The 22,935-nt window shown below is 38.8% G+C and overlaps 2 protein-coding genes across 4 annotated transcripts; one reads left to right on the top strand and one right to left on the bottom strand.

Moving 5' to 3' along the window:
- Positions 1-895: 895 nt before the first annotated feature.
- Positions 896-8,822, bottom strand: prxl2b (peroxiredoxin like 2B). Its single transcript, XM_008408588.3, has 7 exons — positions 8,575-8,822; positions 7,945-8,149; positions 7,616-7,667; positions 7,140-7,203; positions 6,906-6,981; positions 5,377-5,495; positions 896-1,331 (listed from the first exon to the last, which is right to left on the bottom strand). The coding sequence occupies exons 1-7, from the start codon at positions 8,635-8,637 to the stop codon at positions 1,305-1,307; spliced, it is 606 nt and encodes a 201-aa protein (XP_008406810.2). The 5' UTR covers positions 8,638-8,822; the 3' UTR covers positions 896-1,304.
- slc45a1 (solute carrier family 45 member 1) lies at positions 8,110-21,652 on the top strand. 3 transcript variants are annotated; one of them, XM_081607031.1, is made up of 10 exons: positions 11,992-12,151; positions 12,718-13,158; positions 13,254-13,346; positions 14,006-14,230; positions 15,077-15,963; positions 16,052-16,205; positions 16,300-16,476; positions 16,594-16,799; positions 17,881-18,106; positions 20,976-21,652. In XM_081607031.1, the coding sequence occupies exons 2-10, from the start codon at positions 12,738-12,740 to the stop codon at positions 21,002-21,004; spliced, it is 2,418 nt and encodes an 805-aa protein (XP_081463157.1). In that variant the 5' UTR covers positions 11,992-12,151; positions 12,718-12,737; the 3' UTR covers positions 21,005-21,652. The 3 variants fall into 3 exon arrangements, with proteins under 3 accessions (XP_081463156.1, XP_081463157.1, XP_081463155.1); XM_081607030.1 differs by lacking the exon at positions 11,992-12,151 and adding an exon at positions 8,110-8,201 and having other exon boundaries at positions 17,881-21,652; XM_081607029.1 differs by having other exon boundaries at positions 17,881-21,652.
- Positions 21,653-22,935: the final 1,283 nt, after the last annotated feature.

Below are 22,935 nucleotides of genomic sequence, written 5' to 3'. Positions count from 1 at the left end.
AAAATAATGTTTCAGACATTTGCCCATTTGCGTCCAAAGTCGCAGTTTGCACAGTGTTAAAAAAATATATACAAATTTCATTTTGTAAAGGCAACAGTAAGGAGAAGAGAACAACCAAAATTCAGCTGCATTATCCACAAAATAATCAAGGCAGTCATCAATAATCAATAACTGAAGAAAATGTGGGATAACAGAGACATTAGAGATAGTGGATGTTTTCATAAGAGTCTGCCATGAGCCTGACAACAACAATGAGGAAGCAGCAGGCAGCTAATTGTGTCCTACATGAGACAACAAAGGCATTTATGCTTTATATATCAGGAATAAGGATTTGAGTTGCAAGAAAAAATACATTATCTCGAAAATCTCCAACAACCTTGTTGATGAAGGTATTGGAGTTTGACAAAACAAAATATTTGGGTAATAATTAAAAAAAGACGTGGTTTGCACAGACACAGAACCTAATGTCTAAAGAGAACTTGATGAAGGCAGCATCATGCTCTGGGATTGCTTTTCTTCAGACAATGGAGAATTAGACTTTTGCCGAAGCCCGTGAGGAATAGGGCCACGACATCTTCACCAAAAAATAAAATATCTTAAACTGACTTTAAGTGCTCAATATCTGGCCAACACTAACTGGATGGATCTGTTCACTTCTTCCGCTGCCTTTGTCAAACTACGTTTCAAAAACAAAGAAATCGAGTTCAATGGGAGAAATCCAGACTGAGCACTGGAGGGAGATGATAATCAGGCAGAATTGCATAGGAGTGATATTTGTTGTGAATTGGTGGAGAATAAGAAAACTGAACTGAGCTGAACAAATGAAACCTCCAAGGAGTATGTTGAATTATTTAAGGGAGACAAACATCATAAAAATGTCAAATATTCTGTGTAATAATTTATCTCCAAAAGATTTTATTGTTGACTGCACAAATTATTCTTTACAGTTAAAATGAATGTAAGAAAGTAGTTTAGTTAGATGCGTTGTGATCCAAACTAAAAAAAAACTGAAGTCAAAGTGAAATCATTACCAGACTAACAAAATAAGACAGTTTACAAAGCTGCATTAAAATATAAATAATGATTAACGTATTATTACTTTCTTCTGAATCACATTCAGAATCAAAAAGTGTTTCCATGCACCGTAAAGATTCAGGTAAAGTATTAACTGCATGTACACTGAGATTTTACAAAAGGTAAAGACAACCAAGGCGTTGGAGTTACTGCAGTATTATCAGTGTTATCGATCCTCTTCCTTTATGTTGGCGACTCGAGGATTTCAGGCAAAGCTCAGCGCCGCTGCTTCATCGTGTACAAACATCATCATTGCACTACAAGAGAGGGCACAAAACAGGAAATAAATAATGAGATTTACATATGCAACCTTTACTTAAAGAGATTTTTGCAAAATAAATTGTGTGTAAAATATGTTTTCTTCCAAATATTAATGTTTTTTCAGTAGTCAAGACCTGCTAGTTTGCTTTGTGTCATTTTAGTTTTACATTTGAAAAGGACTTAAATATTTGAGCATTTCTAAAAATTCATTGAAAAATGTGTGAAAATATTTTTCTTTGTGAAGCTAAACGTAGCCAGAGATGTACTTACATAAGCCTAAACAATTTACAATTGGGACTTGTTACCCAATCATTGTGTTTCCTACTATTACTGTAATTGCTCAAATAACCAGTTTTAAATATATTTAATGAGTAATGGATCTTGGTTTCTTCACCAGTTAGTTTGGTGCCTTTCAGGACAAATCTGGATTTAATTTCATAAGATGCTTTGGATTGGCTAAAGACAACCGGAATTTACTCCATATCAGCACAAGAAGCTTGTTTCTGTCTTTATTCTTATGCAGAATAAAGTTTATTACATATATAAATAATAGTGGTGGTCTGGACTGTACAGTTTGGGTAGACAGACTTTGATGGTTACAAATTTGTAGTATATTTTATAAGAAGTGAGAAAACTGGTGAGTATAACCTAGCTTCTCAGTGTTATCAAATTTTATTTTCTGAAGGAAAAAATTAAATCATTTATTTTTAATGTTTCTAAAGGTGAGAGGAAGGTACATCCTGAGCAAAGACAGCATCTCCAACTCTGTCTGAATCTCCTTCCAAACTTAAAACAGTTGCAGCTTGTGACTTGCTCTGGTTCCAGACACATAATGACCCCTGAGAGGAAACAAGGTCTATTCTGTTCCCAGTGTCATCTGTTAGTCGTCAGACAGGTCATGAGGGTACGCTGCAGCAGCCCCGACATGGGGGCTTTTGTTGGAAACAGGCAGCAGAGCCAGGAAGCAAAATGGCCGAAGTAAACGTGGTGAATTCATGTGGCATATCAAAATATCCAATGATCACAGGACAATCTCCATAAAAGGTCTGGACTTGAGGAGTGAGCTCAGTGATCCAGAGCGATTACAACAAAACACAGAAGATGCTTTTCAGATGTAATTTCTATTTCATGGCACATTAGACATCGACATCACAGACCCACAATCGATAACGTGGATCATTCTGAGAACCGCGGGATCCAGACGCTTGTGGTTTTGTAACTGTGGTCGTCGTATGAACAAATATTTGCACCCCATCAGATTTCTGTTCCTGCTTTTTTGCCACATTTCTACTCATCAAATGAAATTTAACACAAAGATGAACAGAAAAACATCAGTTCATTTCTGAAGAAATAGCATTTAAAAAAAATGCTGTTTCTTTCTTCTTTTTTTTATTTTTGATGATCTCATGTATTGAGAAAAAAAGCAATGTAAGTGCAAAATGTAAACTGCAACTCTCATTGGAGCTGTGTGATAACTTCAGAGGATCCAAAACCAATTCCTCTTTGCAGACTTTTTTCAGCAGGTGACATCCAGGACGCAGCGTCTGGACACCATTCAAGTCCAAACTTTGACTAAGCCACTTCAAAACCTTCCTTTAGTTTGTTTTTGAGCCATCCAGACGTGGACATTATAATTATATTTCTTTTATAAAGATATCAATGAAAGTTAATAACAAAAGCATTATTCTAGAGTCCTAAATTTGCTGACCAGTAACTAAGAACTCCCAAAATTAAATTTTTTATAAGCAAATAAAGTGATCTGATGTTGTTTTAAAGTCATATATTTTAAAATAAAAAGTCCAAATTCTCCCAAGACAAAATTTGAAAATTTACGAGAATTTCTATGGCATACAAGTTCAATTTATAAGTCCAGTCTGCCTTTCTGATAGAATAAATATCAATTCAGATGCTTCTGCAATATCACCACCAGAGGTGGGCAGAGCATCCATAAATTGTACTCAAGTAAGAGTAGCACTAATTCTACATATTTTTACACAAGTAGAAGTAAAAAGTAGCCATCCAAGAAATTACTCAAGAGTAGAACAGTATTTATTTTTTGAGTTTTGTTTTGGGTCTTTGTGGCTGTTTTTATGTTATCCTGCTGGCAGTGGTGGAGAAAGTACTCAAAAAATGTACTTAAGTAAAAGTACAAATACACAGACAAAAATGTACTCAAGTAAAAGTCAAAGTACCACATTAACATTTTACTTAAGTAAAAGTAAAAAAGTACTGGTTTTTGAAAATACTTAAGTATTAAAAGTAAAAGTACTTGCTGAATGCATTGCCTAATCACTAATATCATTAAGTGTACCAATCATATGATCATATGCCACAGATAAAACATGTTTTTATTGCGTTTATTCTGTAACATAGATTAGACTTAGATATATGATTCTATGCATCATAATTTCAGGGATGGAAACATCTGGTCTCCTGTCCTAACATAACATGAACTTCACTTTTTTTGCCACACATTTATTTTGAAAGAAATCCAACTGGCACAGGAGGACATGGAACCAAGGAGCCACGTAGCAGAGCTGTAGTCTGGACCACTGAACCCAAGACCAATTCAAAACCAGCACCCCATGCTACATGACAATAAAATTTAGTGCACCTATCAAAACTGCTTCTCAAATTGATCTGAAAGATTCACTTTCCCACCTAGATATTAAATACTTAGAGCTGAAATAAATTTAACCAGTATCAATTCAAACTCTTCCTCATTCTGTTTTGCTTTCATCTCTGTGCCACAATACACAGAGGTCTCCTGCCATCCCTAAAGAAATAACGCCCTGTGCGGTTGCCCATATTGCCAATGTCAGAAATAATAATTGTCTGCACCATTAAACAGCAATTCACAACGCTCAACTATGAACACTGTCCAAGGCCCAATAAGCAACAAGTAACCAAGCAGGAGGAGCACCGTGACTGTTCTCATCCTCCCTCCTGCTGCAACGTCTGCCACCATGACAGGTGACGAAAACAAAGAGCAATGAGCATGTTCTGCGTTCTTACGTTCTTGTTTTATTTATTCACCAATTAAATATAAAGATATTTTAATGAAATAAAATAGCTACTGCAGTCTTCGCAGAGTATTACAAGAACAAAGAACGGCTCTCAGTGAGGCTTCAGTACTATAGGACTTAGTCAAGATCCGTCCAGAAGAATCGGATCGTCCGTGAATGTCATATTACAATATTGCACTTTGGTCACAGCGTTGTCCCATATCTGTGACATGTCAGTCATCGCAGATGCAACATGTGTCTCAGTCAATACAGCTAACTTTGCTAGCATCACGTCCACGGAGCTTACCTTTCTTTAAGCTTTCCTTCCAAGTGACAAAAATTGGACAAAGTCCCACCGTCTGCGAAAGCGAAGCGCTGCTGATTTTACATGTCGCCATATCTTATGATTTATGGAGCGCTTCAGTACTATTATATTACTGACGCTCAGAGGAAACCACTGCGCATGTCTTGGAGCTCCGCGTGCGAGTAAAGGTGGAGCCGATGGTGACAACAGACACGTAAGTCACGTTATTGCTCGGATTTTACGGCGCCACCTTAAGACCCTGAACTTCACATTTTAACGGAAAAAAAACACAATGCGACTTCGATGTACCGAGTAACGCGACAGTTTTGTAGAAATGTAGTGAAGTAGAAAGTACAGATACTTACTGTAAAATGTAGTGGAGTAAAAGTAGAAAGTATCCATTATTAAATCTACTTAAGTAAAGTACAGATACACGAAAATTGTACTTAAGTACAGTAACGACGTACTTGTACTTCGTTACTTCCCACCACTGCCTGCTGGTCTGGTGAGACCTTCTCTTGTGTTTTTAAGAACAGAGTTCATCACTTCAGAGCAAAAGCTTTCCAGGTCCTGACAGACCACTAAGATGAACTAATAGGTGTGAAATTGCCTGTGAAGCGACATCTCAGCTGCATCAGTATCTGCTGACGTAAGAGAGTCACACACTTTCCCCTCTTTTCTTTTTAACCGTTTAGTCATACTATGTTAGTTTAACAAATGAAAAGGCCTTACCACTGGCTTCTGCCCGGCTTTTACTGTGGCTGAGATACCGAGAGCCGTGGAGATGTCGTCCAGAGGTACAAAGTCTCCCGGTGAATCCTGGATGAAGTGGAGCAACACCTTTTCTCCACCTTAACAGCAGAAAATAGAAATGATTATGCATTTTTTAGGTTATTAAAGTATTAAGAAGCACAGATTTCATGTTGAGTATTTGGGAGAAATAATATTAGCATAAAGTCGCAACAACAAACACAAAGAAATCACCATCAAAGATACATAAACCTAGCAGAAAAAGAAGCTTCAATTTTTCTTTTCCAAGAAATAAATGACCCAACAAATTAATATTTTATAATTAATTTATGTCTATTCATTTTATTGCTTGTTTGATAGGAACACATACAAGACCCATAGATCAAGACCATCTAATGCCTGCATCATAGTTTTTATAGCCATTGCTAGTAACCAGGAGTAACCATTGCTAGGGGGCAGTTATAGAAGGATCTTTAACTGTTGATTTAAATGAAAAGTTAACATCAACAGTAAAATTATTTAAAAAACAACAAAAAAACAATACATTTAAAACTACAATTACATTTAAAAATGAATGTTGTTCTGGTTCATCATCAGCCACTTCTTAAGCCCTGAAATTAACATTTTAATGTTAGTTATGGTCTTAACATCAGATGATAATGGCGCCAAACCTTACAAAACCTGTAATATAAGGCAAGTCCAAAGGTTTTCCTGCAAAATGGTATTTTACAGTCATGATTTGTGATGCTTTTAGTGACTCTGGTGCTGTTTTGTCTCTCAACAAATGTAAAATGGTTCAGGTGCTACATGCTTAATGCATTTGTTATATTTTATGACACATCTGCTGCTTTATTCATGTATGTTTTTATGTTCTAACATATCACCATATACTAGTAGCATCCCATCATTTGGTGAGAAGCTGGACTGTTTCCATAAAGGAGCTTTGGTAGAACAAAGACAAAATTGTACAGCTGCACAGTACAGAATGACCTGCGATTTAAACTCCTTTCCGTCAGGGCAAGATGCCCTGCAGCTCCGTAAAAAAGAGCATCAGTAAATTAACCGAGAGGAGCGGTGCAGCAGTCATCTATTTCTGGCCCCTAGTGTTTATCCTGACAATGAAAATGATCTGAATCAACAGCAAAATTATGGGCTTCGCTCACCATTTTTATAAGTAGGTGATGTTATTTATTTGTATCTGCGATTTTAACAAACAAACGTCAGCACTTTCTGTGGAATTATAAATGAGTTTCTTCAAAACTGAACAAGATGTAACAATGATTTAGAAACAAGAAATGAAGGTTGTTTTCCTACTGAGCACTAATGGATAAAAAATATGATACACTCCTGCCCTCTAGAGGACAGACGGCAAAAGTGCATTTCCAAAGTTTTACCTGACCGACTTTAAATCACAGGGTAAATTTCTCCTGTCAGTGTCAACCTGTAAGGTGATCATCAGCTCTTTTGACTGAAATCTGTGCTTTATTTTCCCGTATGCATGAAGATTATACCTTTTGTCACAATGATCAAGCCCCCACTCTGCATCAGATCTCCTTTCAAGTTTCCCTGGATTCCTGCAGCGCCAGCCTGAAGGAAGCAAAACACGGTCAGAAAAAGTTAATATAACTGCATACTATCTTATATCTTATGACTATAATATGAATAACCTGAGCTCTAAAGAATAGCGGACAACTGAATTTGTATTTTCCTTTCTTTAGCAGTAAAATAAATATGAATAGACCTACCTTTGAAGCTATATCTCTCACTTTCTTCCCTAAAGCAGCAGGAAGCACATTTAAAGCTGTGTACCTGGAAGAGTAAACAGATACAAACTCTTTACTAGAGTCGATCAGCAAATTGCCGAATCCAATTGTAGTTCACAACGCCTGCACTTAAAGTGGTTTAATAAAGTGTTAACTTGATACGTAAATACAAATAACATCTTCCAGAACGTTTTACTTATGGAAAAAAAAGGAAAATCAATTATCAATTAGTGATATGTTAGCTGCTACGACATGTTGTTTTGAAAATGTACACATAAAATTTAAATAGAATACGTTGAAGTTTGAAGTTGTGATGTGATTAAAACATTTGCAGGGCACTGTAGAGTCTAAGATAAAGAGTCTAAGAAATTCAACCAGATTATACTGCAGTTAGTGTCAAAGGTTTAGAAATAAAAACAGTATTTTCATTGATCTAAACATGGACTTCATGCGCTCACCGTTTGAATCCCAAATCCTTGTAACAATTCTTTTCTTCATCCACATAAATGGCTGAAACAGAAGGTGACAGATGATGTTTTATACTATTCACGCAACAGGAGTGGCTGTAGAAAACAATGGAGTCAATAAAAATGCCTGTATGCCCCCGTGACGCGCCCACAGGGATTTCTGTGTTACAAAAGAGGGCATTAAGGTTACAATGATGGCTTCAGCCTGGAAATGATGCATCTCTGACCTCGGCTTAAATGTGGCCATATTTGATCTCACATGCAGATTTAATTTTATCATTTGGGGCTACATTTGCATGATGTGAGTAAGTGGTGCTTACAGCCTTTAAAAAACCCTCCTTCCTTGAACTCCTGCAGCCCAAGCTCCTCTGGTCCGACTCCCACCAGGGAGACCCCGTTGGCCCGGAGGTCAGGCTCCAGCTTGCTGATCTCTGACGCCATCCATCGGCACACCTGGCAGCCGAACCTGCGCAGAAAGAACACAACCACAGGCTGGTCCTGCCACAGAGACTGGAGCTCCACTTTCTGAAACATAGGGAGGAAAATTAAACCCCAAAATGAAATGAATGGGAAGCAGGTGAGAGTATTTGGTAAACTGGTTGATGAATTCGGTTCTCGGTTAAACCAGTGATTTAAACAGGGTTATTTGCATCAAATCATCATTATGTCACATATTACATCAAATGTCACATGTTACATCAAATCATCATTATGTCACAGCAAATTCTGCTTATGCAAAGCAAAAGCAAACCTACAACTGTTTTATCTCCTTTAAATGTTAAATTCAAGGAAACAGTTAACATAACAACAACAAAAGTTACAGAATTAATAATAAATACTACTACTACTACTACTAATAATAATAATAGTAATAATAAAAACATCTAAATAGACAGTTATGATAGAGAAAAAACCTTCAGCTGTAAACAGAGCCCACTCGGTCAGCTCACCTCTCCACTGTCAGCGCTCTTCAGTAAGTTCTTCCCGACTTTAGCCAGATCGATTTTAGCCATTTTTCCACGGCTCTACCCGCACAGACTTTACAACAAAACCGGTTTATGAGAAAATCCACGAGAAGTGGACACTAACGTGTAGTCTGTAAACACTTCTTACGCCCACTACACTCTGACAGCAGTTGCAAAACACCTTCTTCCTGAAATGACTACAAAATCTTAGAATCCAATGAAACTCAACTGATTCTGAACGTTCAACCAATCAAAAAGCGTGTACTGTCCGAAGGCGGGGCTTGGTGACGACAGATTTCGTTACGTGATTTCTTTACATTACATTATATTTGCGTGTTTTGCTGTGGGTTCTGCTTTACAGGGTTGTTTTCTTTTTACTCAAGATACGTATCAGTACAGATGTTATTAATAACTGCAGACTATAGATTATAGTTTAAACTTTAACTCTTGAGCAAATATTTTTTTTTTTTTTTTAAATCACCTTTTCATATCGCAGATTGCATAAGGTTTATTGCAGGTGGGCTCAAAGGTGACGGGTTTTTACTGCCTGGCCTTTGTTACATGCTCTAGTTAAATAAGATGTAGGCTACATTTTATTACCTCTTTGCATGTTTGTCCTACTTGAGATCGTTTGGTAACTATACATGTTTGACCATCAAAGATGGAGGAAGGAGATAAACTCTAAATATTGCTGCCACTTTGGTTTGCAGTTTTTCTTTTTTTAATAAAGATAACAGCTGTGATACATATGATTTCCTTCAAAATAAAACCAAAAACAACAACAATAACAATAGCAAACATTATTATTATTATTATTATTATTATTATTATTATTATTATTATTATTATTATTATTATGAAAGAAGTTCATAGAGTGGACTATCTTTTTATGTTACAAGTCACTTAACTTAAACATCAATAACTTTTAACTGCAGATAAAAAGGCAAACATTATGCTTCATATTCAGTTCCATAATCACACATTAGAAAGACTTTACTTATTACTAATTGCCAGTAATAAATAATTTTATTCAGCAATCTAACATCTAAAATCAAAGCAATAAAACATCTGGTTCATTTCAGATTCAGGTGAAGCTTCATTATTGCATTTCACACTTATACAGCATTTTGTTTTTTAATTAAAGTTTTACAGGAAGAAGCTTTGATTTTATTCTTTAAAAGAAAAATCAATTAGCACGTCTGGTCCATGTTTCATTTATTAACCTGCCTTAGCAGCTCTTTCTACTTCTTCTGCATGAAGGTGTTCGACCTCTTGCTTTGATAATCACACTAAAACTCAATTAGACATAATGAGTCGGCTATAAGAAGTGGCCCTGAAGCCACTTCAGTGTTCCTGCAGAGACCGTGAACAAAAAGCAGCCATTCCAGCTGAAAGACAGCGTGTCACTGTCTGCTCTTAAAATACCCTCTCAGCATTCATGTGACATTTCTTCTGGAATAGTTAAACATGTTTCTGTTATTGTTGCTATTTTTTGATGTGCAAATATACATGTAATAATGTAAAACAAACATTTTCAAGTGGAACAACCGGCAGTAGCATGACAGGAGGAACCCAGGAATAGATTTTTTGTTTCCAAAGTTTCTGATTGAGGACAGACCCTCACATAAATCATGAGCTAAAAACAATGAGAACAAAACCACAATGCGAATATGTGCTGCTTTATCTATGTGCACCAAAACTTCCTGCTGCTTTCTTTGACAAAAAGTCACAATTAATCACACGAGAACTTGCAGCCGTACATTTTAAGTCAATGTTGGGAGGAACGTGCTGAAGAAAATAATACTATGAATTTCAGTTTTGTGTTTTTATCACAAAACATTCAGAAAAAGTCGTTAGTTGTTTCTTTTTAGAGGTTTTATTGGCTCTAGCAGCCTTTATTTTATAGTGAATTGACAGGAAAATGGGTAATGAGAGAAAGGGGAAAACATGAAGGTCACCAGGCCAGGAATCAAACCTGTGACGGCCACGTTGAGGACTAAGGCCTCCATGTGTGGATTGTGCTTAACCCCTGCACCACCACAGCACCCCTGTCTTAAGTTATTTCTGCTTATTCTGTAAGATTTTCTGCTAAAGAAGCAGACCTAATAATCTTTCAAAGAGGTGACAAATGTACATGAGCATAGAACAAAATTCAAGTTAAAGACATTGGTCAGTGTAGTTGATCAAACTTCACATGCTTGTTTTTGTGATGGTAGGACAGAAAAATACTTTTTTCATAGCCACAGTGGTTCCTAATATTCCTAGCCAACTGAGCAGTTCTGTTTAAGAACAGATAAATGTAATAATACATTTTCACTTAATATTACATTTACAGATTTTCTCTCTTCTTTTGCTCTTTACTTTATATTGTTTGTATTTCCCTTTAATTCTTGTAAAACACTTTGAATTGCATTGTTGCTGAAAAAGTGCTATTACCTTGCCTTACATTACCTAATATCTGCAAATAATTTATCAATATAGAAAATGATTGATGATACATTGGTGTATTGACTTCATAGCTGAGGTTTTTTTTGTCCTTTGGCTGCAAAGAGTTAATTATTATTTCAGTATTTTCTGTAAATATAGAATATTGAATAGAAGAACATATTGATTTTTTTGTCCTTTGTGTCAAAGAACAACAATGAAACTGTGGTTCTTATTTTCACCACAAACCAAGTTAATGTTAATAATTATTCAGTTAATCAAATGAAAACTGATACTCCGAGATTGTTTAAGAGCTGTATAGGTTTTGCGGCTCTGGACATTTTCTATATTATGACTGGCTACAGGCAAAAATACAAAAAGTTGCTGATGTCTGGTGTCGCTATGGAAACTTATTGACCCCTCTAACATTGTTTTTTCTCCTATTCCATACCGTCCTCCTCACTGTGCATGCTGACAAAATAAATAAGAGTCTTCATCCAGTTTCTAAAGGAAATCGGGCAAAAAATTGTTAAATGGGAATTCTCTAAAACCTCTGATCAACGGGAAAAGAGAAAATGATAAAATAGGAAATGCTTTGTTATAGTTATTTCACATAAAGGTACATTTTTAAAACTATTCCTGTATCAATAATTTTATAAAACATTTCATAAAATGGCTTTTCCACCCATAAATAGGCAAAATATGCAGATAGATAGATAGATAGATAGATAGATAGATAGATAGATAGATAGATAGATAGATAGATAGATAGATAGATAGATAGATAGATAGATAGATAGATAGATAGATAGATAGATAGATAGATAGATAGATGTCATAAACAGATGCTGAGGCGTAGTAATCACGCTGCTGATGTTGCAGGGAGGGGCATGACGTCACAGGAGAGACCGGGAAAGGAGGCGAATGGGGAGAAAGGAAGAGGGGGAAGGAGGAGAAGGGACACAGGAGAGAGGGAGAGCGGGGGGGAAGACGCATCAAAGGAAAACAAAGCAAAAAATAATGATATTGATAATAATTATGACTCCTGTAATTAACACTACGTCTCTTTGCCCACCATAATGGCTCCACTGTTTACCTACACAGTGTGCCGCAATAAATGACGAGCCGCCCCTCGAAGGTAATTATCATCTTTCATCTCTGCACGTCTTTTTTTAAAATCCTCTTACACACGGTCGTGCGGTAGTGTTCACCTTTAAGACCTTTAAATGCCAAGTCGAGGGAAACGCAGAGCATCATTTTGCGAAGATTTCGCGAGCAGACAACCGATCTAAGGCTACGTGAATACCAACAATCCGCATATTTTTAGATATTCGTTGAACTGCGACCGATGGTGATGCATTATCTCCCTAATAGTCTCTGCTTTGGCTCCGTTGTGTACGACTTGGTCCTCCTGCATGAAAAATTAAAATGGAAACAGGCGTCATGAGAGCACTGCCGCAGAGTACACTGCTGTATCAGCCGCGGAGAGCACATGGGCTCTGCGCACAACATGCGCACTGGATGCAGTGCGCCCGTTGATCACTGCAGTGTCCTCTCAGCAGCTGTAGCTGGAATCACCAGCAGCACCAAAACACACTCTGATCCAAGGCTGACCCCTCAGATGAGGGTTTAAAGCAAAACACAAGTTAATCACGTCTCAGTTTTAACTTTGCCGTTGCATGTTATGGTGTCCTCATGCTGCAGTGCACTCCGGCTTGAGAGAGATGTCATCTCCAGGCATGGGGACCCCCACAGACCCTCTCCTGGCCAGCCCAGGAGGGAGGTCATCCTCAGCTCAGGAAGGCCTCTGGAGGACCTCGCTGCCCAAGACGGCCAGCTTCCCGACATCCACCACACGGCACCTCAGTCACAGAGCCAACAACTTCCAAAGACAGCCGAAGCGCAGGAAGCTGATACGACCCTCACCGCCTCCCCCGCCCAACACGCCTTGTCCCCTGGACCAGCTGGACCTCAGCGAGCTTCCCCCCAGACGCACCTTCCAGGAGCTGCTCTTCAACGGCTGCATCCTGTTCGGGATTGAGTTCAGCTACGCCATGGAAACGGCCTATGTGACCCCTGTTCTCCTACAAATGGGCCTCCCGGATCAGTTCTACAGCCTGGTGTGGTTCATTAGTCCCATTCTTGGTGAGTGGATCACAGGGATGTAAGTGATCCACCTTAACAGGTGTTTCACTTTCATAATAGACTAAAAATCTTGTTTTTTTGTGTTTGTCTTGAAGGATTCCTTGTTCAGCCTCTTATAGGAGCATGGAGTGATCGTTGCACGTCCCGGTTTGGAAGAAGGAGACCTTTTATTTTTGCTCTGGCTGTAGGTGAGACATGCTCAAAGAACGAAACAGTGATCCTGCTTTACAGTGAATGTTGTCACAGAGCTAACAAGATGAAGAAAAGATAGGGAAGGTCAAAAACAGAGCATAAAAAAATAATAAATCATACAAATCTACCACAGTCCAGAAATTCATCTCAACTTTTAGGCAATTCTTTTAAAGAAAATGCAAAAAACTCACATACATTAAACACAAAATTGCTTTTTGCCAGTCTATATTTTTTTCCAGCTTTATGGAGTTTAGAGTAAAAGTACACCACCGGTTGCTGCACACTGCTGGTCAGCCATAAAAGAGTCTGATATACAGCTCTGAAAAAAATTAAGACCACTTAAAATGATCAGTTTCTCTAATTTTACTTTTCATAGATATATGTTTGAGTGAAATTAACACTGTTCTTTTATTCTATGAACTTCTGACAACATGTCTCTAGACAGTTTATGAAAATAAGTGGCATGCAAATCATTACTGTAGCTTTAATATTCATTATGCCAGATTATTTTAACGACAGACGGAGTACACATTAGATATAATGTCTTAAAATAAATATAATATATTAGATTTTATATTATCTCTTACCAAGTTTAGATAACATGCACCAGTTTCTTCCTAAAAATGTAAGAAATGTTGTATTTTGTTTTACTCAGGGGCTTTAGTGGGTCTGACCCTGGTTCTGAACGGACGAGACATCGGGGGGGTCCTGGCCGACACGGCATCAAATCACAAGTGGGGAATCATCCTGACGGTGTGTGGCGTGGTCCTGATGGATTTCAGCGCCGACTCGGCCGACAACCCGAGCCACGCCTACATGATGGATGTGTGCAGCCCGGAGGATCAGGACCGGGGGCTCAACATTCACGCGTTACTGGCAGGTAATAAAGAAAATTGATTTTGCTGGTGTGGTACATGTTGACTTTTTAGACTTAAGCAGAACAATAACTCTCTTTCTACCTTAAATGTAGAGTTTTGTAAAGTAAAGTTAAAGCCACGATTATTTATGCTCTGATTTAAAGTTGTTTTTACTCGTCCAAAGAAGTTTGTTTCTGGTGCGAAAGGAGAAATAACTTTTCTGGTTTTACTTCAAGTTTGACAAAAAAATTGCATAAAAAATTATTTATAATCTTCTTCATAAATAGTGGAAAAGCTTTTTGTTGGCAATTAAATGCTTCTAGTAAATAGTGGCCAGATCTTTGTACATCTATTTATTTTGTTCTACTGCTCTCAGGCCCAGGACATTCTTGTAAATAACATCTTTAATCTCAACAAGTTTTTTATTCTGGTTATGTAAAGGTTTTTACTTCTACTGAAGTAAATTATACCTAAGCTAAGGCTAGTTTTAAGTACAAATTTTTCACTACTGTACTGTTCTTATCTCTGTCTGCTAGTGCATGTATAGTACATAAATACACATTTCTGTACAGCAGACAATGAGTAGATATAAATGATCTAAATTCTATTCCATTATATAAATTTATCAGTTGATATAGGAAGTGTAAAATTCAAGATGTCTGCCAGATGGGTGTAAATTTAGACATGATAGGTGTTTAATTTCACATAGCTGCGATTTATACCCCCAAAACGTTGAGTACAAAACAAAGCTGGTGAAGGACCTAAATGTCCGTTTAGTTTGTTAAATGCAACAAACAACAGCACATAAAAGCGATAATCACTGTTTTAACTGGAGTTTCTTACTTTTCCCTCTCCATTCCCGCACTCAGGCCTGGGAGGAGGATTTGGCTACATCGTAGGCGGGATCAACTGGGACCAGACGCAGTTTGGGAGGTCCATGGGGGGTCAGCTCAGGGTCATATACCTGTTCACCAGCATCACATTGGTGTTCGCCACCGCCATGACTCTGATGAGCATTCCCGAGAGGTCGTTACCAAAGAGCCAACCAAACAGAAACTCCAGTAAGAACCATCTGAAAAGCCCCAGCCTCCCTCTGCCTCCGTCTCCTCCCGTCCCCCCCGGAGCCGGTCCGGGGCTGGACGAGGAGGACGAGGACGGACTTTACAGCTACAGCTTTCCCAAGCCTCATCAAGGTAATTCTGACCCCTTGGCTCACTCTTGCAGCGCCAACGCACGCCTATGTGCCGGCCTCACCAGCCCCATATCACCCCTGAGTCCCCTCACTCCGAAATATGGCAGCTTTATAAGCAGGGACAGCTCACTCACTGGCATCAATGAGTTTGCATCTTCGTTAGGAACCTCCTACATAGACAGCGTGCTTATAGACTGCTACACAGGCCAGCAGACGCCTCCGACCCTGGCTTCAGGCTCCACCGCCATGCCCCTGCCTCCAGGAGAATCCCCTCCCTCTGAGAAGGCGGGTAACCCCCCTGCAGGGCAAACAGAGGCCGATGGGGGGTCCCATCCAGCTGAAGAGGCTCAGGAGGCAGAGGGGCCTCAGACCGAGGGAGATGCACAAACTCAAGGCGCTCCTGCGGGCACAGCCGGGTCTCAGTCAGGGGCCGGGCTGCACCGGGGTTCCTCTGCTGGGATCCTGAAGCGGCCTCAGAGTCTGGCGCTGATGGAGGAGCCCACGGCGACACAAATTGTTGGGCTGGAGAATGGGCGGAGGAGAACAGTGACTTTCAGCCAACAGGTCGGCAACTCTTTCAAAGGCTGTTTATCTGACAGCTACCATTGCATTTTAACTCTAAGCTACATGTTCTTGCTTTTCTTTGGACCAGGTGGCAAATATTTTGCTAAATGGAGTGCGATACGAGAGTGATCTAAGTGAAAATGTGGAGACAGGAGAATCCCAGATGTCCATGAAGCTGCTGTGTATAGCCATCTACAGAATGCCTCCCTCTCTGAGGAGTTTATGCACTAATCATTTTTTAGGTGAGAGTCATTAATCACTTAAAAAAACCATTGTTGTTTTGAATTTGTTGAATAAATTGATGTTTTTTTTCCTTTCTTTCCTTTTTATTTTCAGGCTGGTTGTCATTTGAAGGTATGCTGCTCTTCTACACCGACTTCATGGGCGAGGTGGTGTTTGAGGGAGACCCCAAAGCGGCGCACGACTCTGAAGCTTACCAGCGCTACAATGCTGGCGTCAGCATGGGCTGCTGGGGCATGTGCATCTATGCATTCAGCGCTGCTTTCTACTCAGGCAAGCAGGGAACTGAACGGTTCACTTTTCATGCAAGAAAAATCTTAATTTGATGGGATTTATACAAAATAACATCTGACTTTTGTTGTTTTTCTGTGTCTCTTTTACAACTTGTAGCCATATTGGAGAAGCTAGAGGAACGTTTCTCCCTACGCACTCTTTATTTTTTTGCCTACTTGGCATTTGGTTTGGGCACAGGCCTTGCAACGCTATCCACAAACCTCTATGTGGTGCTTTCGCTCTGTGTCACCTATGGCGTGCTCTTCTCCTCTCTGTGTACGCTGCCTTACTCTCTGCTGTGTGAATACTACCAGAGCCCTCAGGTGAGCATCTTCTGTTGTGCAGAATGTCTTTAAATGCTGTAACATGAAGCATTGTTTAGTTAGAAATTAGATTGATTTTTAAACCATTGCTTTTCTCCCTCAGTCTGCATATTACATTACGTTTGGTGCACATATTTTTATTTATTGTGGCTCTTTTTACATTTGTTGACTTGTGACAAATTTGATTGAGCTCATTTTATTTTATTTCCTGGCACAGTTTACACTTTTAAATGTAATCCAATAAGGTCCATTACTTTTATTGTGCAATACACTTACACGTTGACATTACTTCTGGCAAACCTGTGCCCACACCTGTTGTTTGAAAAATTGTAAAGTTTTGTTTGGTAATAGTATTCCACCTTGAGAAAAGGACGGTTCGAATGCACCGTTTGTAAATGAGTGTGTTTGTAAACCTTTGACAGAAACAGAAAGACATTCTCCAATGCACAACTTTCTGATTTATGAAATGTAAAGATAAATGGAGTGGCATCAGAGTTTCGTGCTCAAAAGATTTCTCTTTTATCTTTGACAAAAGATCATAATCTATTTCTCCCGCTGTTGTTAGACTCATGTTTTGGTTGTATTTACCCAGAATACTCCTCACTGTAGTGCACTTCCTACTTTTTGAGCATTCTCCGGTGCGTTTAGCATCATATGCATTCGAAAACCCACCAGAATTCATTTCAACCAAATTGAGACCTAAGTTTTTAGGTGGACCAAAGTTTGCTCTTTTTAGTCCACATCAGAATTCACATCTCCCCAAATAAACTGGACTTTCTTGGCACACAAATTAAAGTTTGATTAAAACAGACTAAATGGGGCTGGTGTGAACGCACTCCGGATCTGAATCACCATCATTCTTAGTCACACTTAATGCTGCAGGATAAAAATGGATACATGTCTTGTGATAAAGGCCTACCCGCTGGTGGGCTGCAAACTAAACTCTGAAAGGCTCTGCAATTGGTTAGATTTATGTTGTATTGCACAATAAAAGACAAAAACAGCTGGTTATCGCGTGTACAGACAAGATGAGGCTATTTTTGTTTATTTACCTCAATTCAAATTTTATTCTGCCTTGCAGTTTTGCGGCTCGTCCGAAGAGGGGACCAGACGCGGGATGGGGGTGGACATCTCTCTGCTCAGCTGTCAGTATTTCCTGGCACAGATCCTCGTCTCTGTGGCGATGGGACCTCTGACCTCACTGGTGGGCGGGGCTCAGGGGGTGATGTACTTTGCAAGCCTGATGTCATTCGTGGGCTGCCTGTACTCCTCCCTCTGCGTGGTGTACCAGCTGCCCCCCCCTGAGGGTGAGCCCCCCGAAAGCGAGACCCAGCCGTTACTGGCGCACATTTAGCAAAGCCGCTTCATTCACTTTACCCTCACAAAAAAAAAAACACAGAACGCCACGCGCTCCCATACCGTCGCTCGGTGTGCGAGTGCGTCTACCTCCATAGCGTTGATAGTGACAGACACACTGCACATCCTGCCACACACTGTTTCAGCACAGCTTCACAGATTTTACGCTAATCCGCACTGCTCTACTCAGAGCCAGACAGACAGACAGACAGATAGACAGACATTGGCCACAACTCCAGCAAGCATAAACATGACCAGTGTTCATACAGTGTGTGTGCTCATGCTTTCTTTCCTGAACTTTCTGCAAATGAATGTGACGTTCTCTGTGAATGTGTGTGACTGAGCTGAGCTCCGTTTGTCTGATTCCTTACTGCATCGTTTTGTTGTTGCCTGTATTTTTTTTAGTGTTTAGGATCGCGGTGTGAATCACTAAGTGCAAGCTAACCACTGCTTTTTTCCCTCTTTTTTCTTTCCTTTGATCAGTTGCCTAACATCTGCATGAGCTGCTGCAGTGTGGTCTCTCAAAGCTTTTTTTTTTTTGTCTGAAGGCCAAATTAATGTCTACCTGCCTGTTTCTCTGAGCTAGAGTACTAATATCACACTTCAGCAGGATTTTCTTCACTTAAAGTGCTGCCAGTGGCTGTTCACACTGTTAAAATTCACATAAATCTAAGAGCTTTTTCAGGACAACAATTTTTTGAAATATTCACCAGAATACTGAGTAAAGTGGTGGCCAAAGGTTTCGTGACTGACTGAAGTTTTTTTATTCTACAAACTTTATTGCTTTGATGTTGTTAGATCCTTTAGTCGGATTTAGTTTACTGGAGTTTCAAAGGGTTATGATATGATTATATATTTTACATTGGGTTTTGATCCATGCAGCAGTTCCTTATTGCTTTTGCCTTAAAACCGTTAGACTTATGGCAGTGTTTTTAAACCAAAATGAGAATGTTCTCCTTTTCCCCGTTAGAAAAGTTGTGTTTTGCAGATACCCCTTTATGGGTCTTTATCTGAGAATTTCAGTTGAGTATATTGTGCAGAATCTCAGCCTGTCCTTGTTGTATTTGTTTGTCAGTACTCACTGCTTTGCTGTCTGTCTGAAACCCAGCAAGAGTCCAAAACTATGACTTCTCATTCAAGAAACACTTGAACACATGTAGCCTTTTCATTGCTATTCCTGACTGAGCTCTCCAGTGGTGGTAATCCAATACTCTCCTTGCCGCAAGGCAAAAGTCTGAAAGTTGGATGAGAAACTCAAATTTGCCTGCTGTCATTCATTCCTGAACAAGATATGCATTGTTGGCAACTGCCGTCCCTTAAAGCTACAGAATGTAACGTTTACAAAAATATGTGTTTTACGTATTTGTTCAAACTGTCATCATGTCGTGACAGTTTAGTATGAGACAGATAGTCTGTGTAAAGAGAAAGGTCCTCCTCCTAGTACTAGTATTGCCCTCTGCAAAAATTTACCTTTCCCGGTGAAAAATGACCAATCAGAGCGCTGTCAATCATCAATGTGTGAAACAACTTACAGAAAAACTGCTTATCCACCGTCATGCTAACTAGCCTGAACATTGGCGGCCAGTTCTATGCGTAGAAGAAAAAAAAGGGGGCTGTCAAGGATGATTGACAGCGCTAAGACCCTCCTCCTAGCTCTGATTGGTTGTTTCTAATGGAGCGGTGTAGCTGCTCCATTAGAGCAGCAGGGAGAAGGCAAAGGAGCTTGGTTTTTTTTCACGTATCATGTGTTTCAAACCATATTGTTACAACATATTTAACAAATATGTAAAAAACATCTTTTAATATGAAAGTTACGTATTGGGGTTGCAGTTTTTTTTTTTAAGTGCCTTGAGACCACATTTGCTGTGAATCGGTGCTTTCACAGATGGTCGGTTTGGCTTGTCCAGCAGCAATATCTTTTGCAAGCAATCCACTTTTTATCCGAAGCACTTATGACACATGTTTCCTTAAAAATTAACAAAAGATTTCATGTGAAACAATAATCTTCTTTTGAAACAACAATCTTGCTGTTCTGATTCAGATAGAATCACAGTGTTGACTTTAATAACAATTTCTTGAGGAAAGTAAATATTTAGGGCTCCTTGTAACATCCTGGACTCCGTGCAGATTTCCACCACAAACACTGAGGCAGTAAAGCTTGAGTCAGTCTTAAAACCTTTGGCCGCAACTTTACACGTTTCTACGATGGAGTTTTAGGGCCACACTAGGAAAATATAAAATTTTTTTATTACAAATAAAGTCATAATAGAATGCACTTGTATGAGAATAAAGTCATAAAATTACAAGAATAAAGTTGAAATAATATGAGAAGAAAGCCGTAGTATTACGACTTTAAAAAGTCATACTACTATGACTTTATTATTGTATTATTTTGGCTTTATTCTTGTAATATTATGACTTTATCTCAAAATATTATGATTTTTTTTCTTGTACGAGTTTGTTCTTGTTATATTATAACTTCATTCTCGTAGTTTTATGACTTTATTCTAGTTATTTTATTTTTTCTTAGTATGGCCCAAATGCTTGGCTGTATTTTCCCATCCTTTGGGAGGGCTTTGCACTGTGCATTTTAGCAGCAATACGAACATTTCTCTTAGACTGGTCTACAATTAAGACTTTCACACTGAATTTTGAGTCAATTCCAGCTAAGAATGGAGTCATCAGATGACTCGCAGTACTTTAACAGACCCAGAGAACAGTGTTGTGGGTCCTCACTAAGCCACGTTACAGCTCTCTGAGCCGTCAACGTACTCCCGGCCATTCCATTGTAATAATGACAGTGATTCTTGTCATTGTCAGGAAGAGGAGAAGTTGAAACTGGGGTGTGAAACCAAGCAAAACAGAGGAACGGCAAACAGAGAGAAGACTCATGTGGACTGTCGGACGGACGGCGTTAAAAAAAAACAAAACAAAAAAACAACCGTGGGGATTCGCAGAGCCAGCAGCGAGTCCTTCCTTGTCATCGTTAGGGTGCATGCTTAAAATAGTAGGCTTCTGCTCCACCGTGCTCAGCCCATCATTTCTGTACAGAGATAATCCCTCGGTTGTCTGCAGAGGTCTTCATTGGAAGTTCTTCATCCCCGTTAGATCCAGAATAACTCATCTCCATCAGCAAACACATTTAAGTTGTTGATGCATCTGCTGTGCCATGCCAGCTGTTCATGAGGCAGAAACTATGGTAATGTAGAGCCTTTTGTTTTGACGGCTCCGCTGAGCACCTCAACCTTCAGGCGCCTCTGCAGAATGTCAGTAATTGCCTACTATTGAAGCCTCCTGGACTGAGCTGATCCCCGCCACGCTAATGTTTCTTAGGAAACAGGAACTGTCTGGATCTCGCTGTTGCAGCTTGCTTGAGGAAGGAAGAAATACAACACACTTTGTGTTATATGGTACCTCCTTACTGCTCAATGTTGGCATCAATGTAAAAGCTACTTTTATTCAGGGCTCAGTTCAAACTAAAATGATCATTTTTGCCACTTTTGACTCCTGTGGTGGTTATTTTCCTCTGAGTGCAATTTTAATCGATGATTAGAGATGCATCTAACTATGCCGTTGTAGATTAAAAAAAAGGTTTAAAATTTCCATGAGATTAATCTCTTTTCTTGAAAAAACAAGAACATTTCTGAGTTCCACAGGTTGATTTTTTTTTTCTACAGAATTTCTAAGATTAATCTTGCTAGAAATTTTTGAGATTTTTCAAGCAAATTTTTGATATTTCAAACTCACGAGTTTCCTAGTTTTTTTCTAGAAAATTTCTGAGATTAATCTAAAAATTTCAGTCATTTTTGTAGTAATTTTTTGACGTTTCAAACTCAAATTTCCTTGTCTTTTCTAGAAAATTTCTGAGGTTCATCTCAAAATTTCTGCTTTTTCATGCAAATTTTCCACTTTTCAAGCTCAGAAATGTTCAAGTTCTCTTTGAAAAGATTTCAGAAACTAATCTCAAAATATCTGAGTTTTTTGTAGAAAATGTACTCCTTAATTTCTAACTACCCTTGTAAATTGTAACATTATCCGAAACTTGATTTCCAAAACAAAACACTGTGGTGATTAAGGATTATTCCTAATGAAAACCCAGAATAAGATACTAGAATGTTAAATAATACCAATATAAGAGATTTAAATCCAGAATTAGGTCATGACCTACACAGTAGAGGGAGGACTGCTGACTCGACAGTTGTCCAGCACAGTCATTGGGAGGGTATGTCAGAAAAGGTCATTGCTACAGAAGCTGACGGCTCAGACTGCTACATCAGAGTGCATTAGTGGGAAGTTTAGGGGAGGGAAGTCTTGTAAAAAAAAAACCACAAGAGTTTTCAGGAAATTTCACAAGGCCTGGATTCTATATTGTCAGGATATAAACACGTTTATTTCAAATGCATTTAATCAAAGACGGGACATAAAACAATGTTACATTTCAAAGAAACCTTTGTTCTCTGCATACTCCCTCTAGTCAAAAGCTAATTTGAAGCCCTCTCTCCTGGTGAAGCTTATTAGAAGTAAGTTTAAAACTAATCATACAAAGAACCACGTTTAAACAGTAGAATAAGACTTTAGTTCAGTAAAACAGTAAAATAAGACTTCAATAAAGAATAGTGTCCAGAGCAGTGGACATGTTTCCATGTTCACATAGTTCGTTTGAGATATTCTTTCACTTAAGGTGTGCTCTAAAGTGAGCTAACTGTTTTGATTACTGGGGGAAAACTATTCAAAGTCTGAGATTTTTAAAAGGAGAAATCATTTGACTAATCACCTCTAA

The sequence above is a fragment of the Poecilia reticulata genome, chromosome 5 (genome assembly GCF_904066995.2).
Source record: "Poecilia reticulata chromosome 5, P_reticulata-male-v2, whole genome shotgun sequence".
NCBI lineage: Eukaryota > Metazoa > Chordata > Actinopteri > Cyprinodontiformes > Poeciliidae > Poecilia > Poecilia reticulata.
Note: the sequence above shows the minus strand (reverse complement) of the source record. Positions and strands in the feature narration are given on the sequence as shown.

What these genes read in the sequence shown, in the direction of transcription:
- prxl2b (XM_008408588.3), bottom strand. Translation starts at nt 8,637, where the DNA reads ATGGCTAAAATCGATCTGGCTAAAGTCGGGAAGAACTTACTGAAGAGC. An exon ending in AAGGATTTGGGATTCAAACG is followed by an intron (nt 7,204 to 7,615) that starts GTGAGCGCATGA and finishes TTACTCTTCCAG; the next exon opens with GTACACAGCTTTAAATGTGC. An exon ending in CTTGATCATTGTGACAAAAG is followed by an intron (nt 5,496 to 6,905) that starts GTATAATCTTCA and finishes TCTGCTGTTAAG; the next exon opens with GTGGAGAAAAGGTGTTGCTC.
- slc45a1 (XM_081607030.1), top strand. Translation starts at nt 12,738, where the DNA reads ATGTCATCTCCAGGCATGGGGACCCCCACAGACCCTCTCCTGGCCAGC. An exon ending in CAGTGACTTTCAGCCAACAG is followed by an intron (nt 15,964 to 16,051) that starts GTCGGCAACTCT and finishes TCTTTGGACCAG; the next exon opens with GTGGCAAATATTTTGCTAAA. An exon ending in ATGCACTAATCATTTTTTAG is followed by an intron (nt 16,206 to 16,299) that starts GTGAGAGTCATT and finishes TTTTATTTTCAG; the next exon opens with GCTGGTTGTCATTTGAAGGT.